The 1,333-nt window shown below is 61.4% G+C and overlaps 1 protein-coding gene across 1 annotated transcript in view; it reads right to left on the bottom strand.

Annotated features, from left to right (window-relative positions):
- CCDC33 (coiled-coil domain containing 33) overlaps nt 1-225 on the bottom strand; it is a 4,169-nt gene extending 3,944 nt beyond the window's left edge. The window contains exon 1 of the mRNA XM_009880972.1: nt 196-225. Within this exon, the coding sequence (XP_009879274.1) occupies nt 196-225 (30 nt within the window). The remainder of the gene's footprint in view (nt 1-195) is intronic.
- Nucleotides 226-1,333: the final 1,108 nt, after the last annotated feature.

A 1,333-nucleotide genomic window follows, 5' to 3' on the forward strand; every position in this document is an offset into this window, starting at 1 on the left:
GCGCTGGTGGAGATGGGGGTGCAGGGAGGGTGGGAGCCTGGAGGAGATGAGAAGGCAGATTTGGCAGTGACGGGGCAGGAGGAGAAGCTGCTGGGGAAAACATGGGCAGAACGGAGGAAGGAGGAAACCACCCCAAGGAGGATGAGAAGAAGGAGCCAAGAGGGGACCGCAAAACCGGTGTGGCCCCCCCGTTACCTCCGCTCCTCCGAGGGTGCTCCCGTCCATCGTGGGAATGGCTGTTTTCTGGGCAGGATGCTGGCCAGGGCGTCAGCCGCTGGGAGGGACGCATTGGCTCCATGGAGCTGGCAGAAGACATCAGGAGCGGAGGGTGAGGATGAGGAGGAAAGCCCTCTGAGAGGAGCAGCCAGCTCTTACAGCCCCTTCTCCACAGCCAGGAGCAGCTCTCCTGGCTTCCACCCGGAGCAAAACACCTTTGCCATCGTGGCTTTGGGGTCAAGATCTCACCCTGCCCCCAAAAACCTCCGGCATGGCTGGCTGCGACACTTCAAGCATTCCCCTTCGGGGCTCGGATGCACCACGGTGTGGCCACAGGGCTGGAAGACCTTCTCCTGAGGTTGGGGACACTCAGTAACGCTTGGCGTTGAGCCGTGCAGCCGTGGGAGGAAATTTGGCTATGAAAAGCATCCCTGACTGGGTGCAGCCCCTGTAATGGGGACCTTTGGCTCCTCAGCTCCCGTCGGTGACACCAGCGATGCGGCGATGTCCCCATCCCCACCCACCGCCCCCCTTCCCGACACTCACGGTGGAGGAGAAGGGTCTGTAGTACAGCGTCATCCCTGCTCCTGCGGTGTCCCCGGTCCCCCCGGTCCCACCAACCAGCCCTGCCTGCCGGCGGGTCGCCACGGCTCTCCCCGCCCCAAAACAAACCCCACAGCGACTCGGCCACCCATCCCATCCCCACGCCTCCCCCCAAACCGCCGGCCAGCGGACTTACAGCGATGCTGGGGGGTTGTAGCATGAGGAAAAGCTGTTTTTTTGGGGTTGTTTTTTTTTTTTTTTTTCTTTTTCCCCAGGCCCTTTTTGCTGGCAAAGGGATTTAGGTGGCGCGGGGGCTCCCGGCAGCCTGGCACGCCGGCGGCTGTTGCTACAACACAACCCTCCTCTTAGCAACTCCTCCCTGCAGCCACTCGGCGCCTAACATCACCCGATTGCACCCAAATGGGTGCGTTCCAGCTGCAGGTAGTTGGTTCGAATGCTTCTCGCCGCCGGGCGCCCGCATCTCTTCCCCTCTTTAGCATCCCTCCAACCATCATCTCTTCCCGCTTCAGCATCCCTCCCATCATCATCTTTTCCACCCTTTCGCATCCCTCCA

Source organism: Charadrius vociferus, unplaced genomic scaffold (genome assembly GCF_000708025.1).
Source record: "Charadrius vociferus isolate BGI_N301 unplaced genomic scaffold, ASM70802v2 scaffold933, whole genome shotgun sequence".
NCBI classification, from domain to species: domain Eukaryota; kingdom Metazoa; phylum Chordata; class Aves; order Charadriiformes; family Charadriidae; genus Charadrius; species Charadrius vociferus.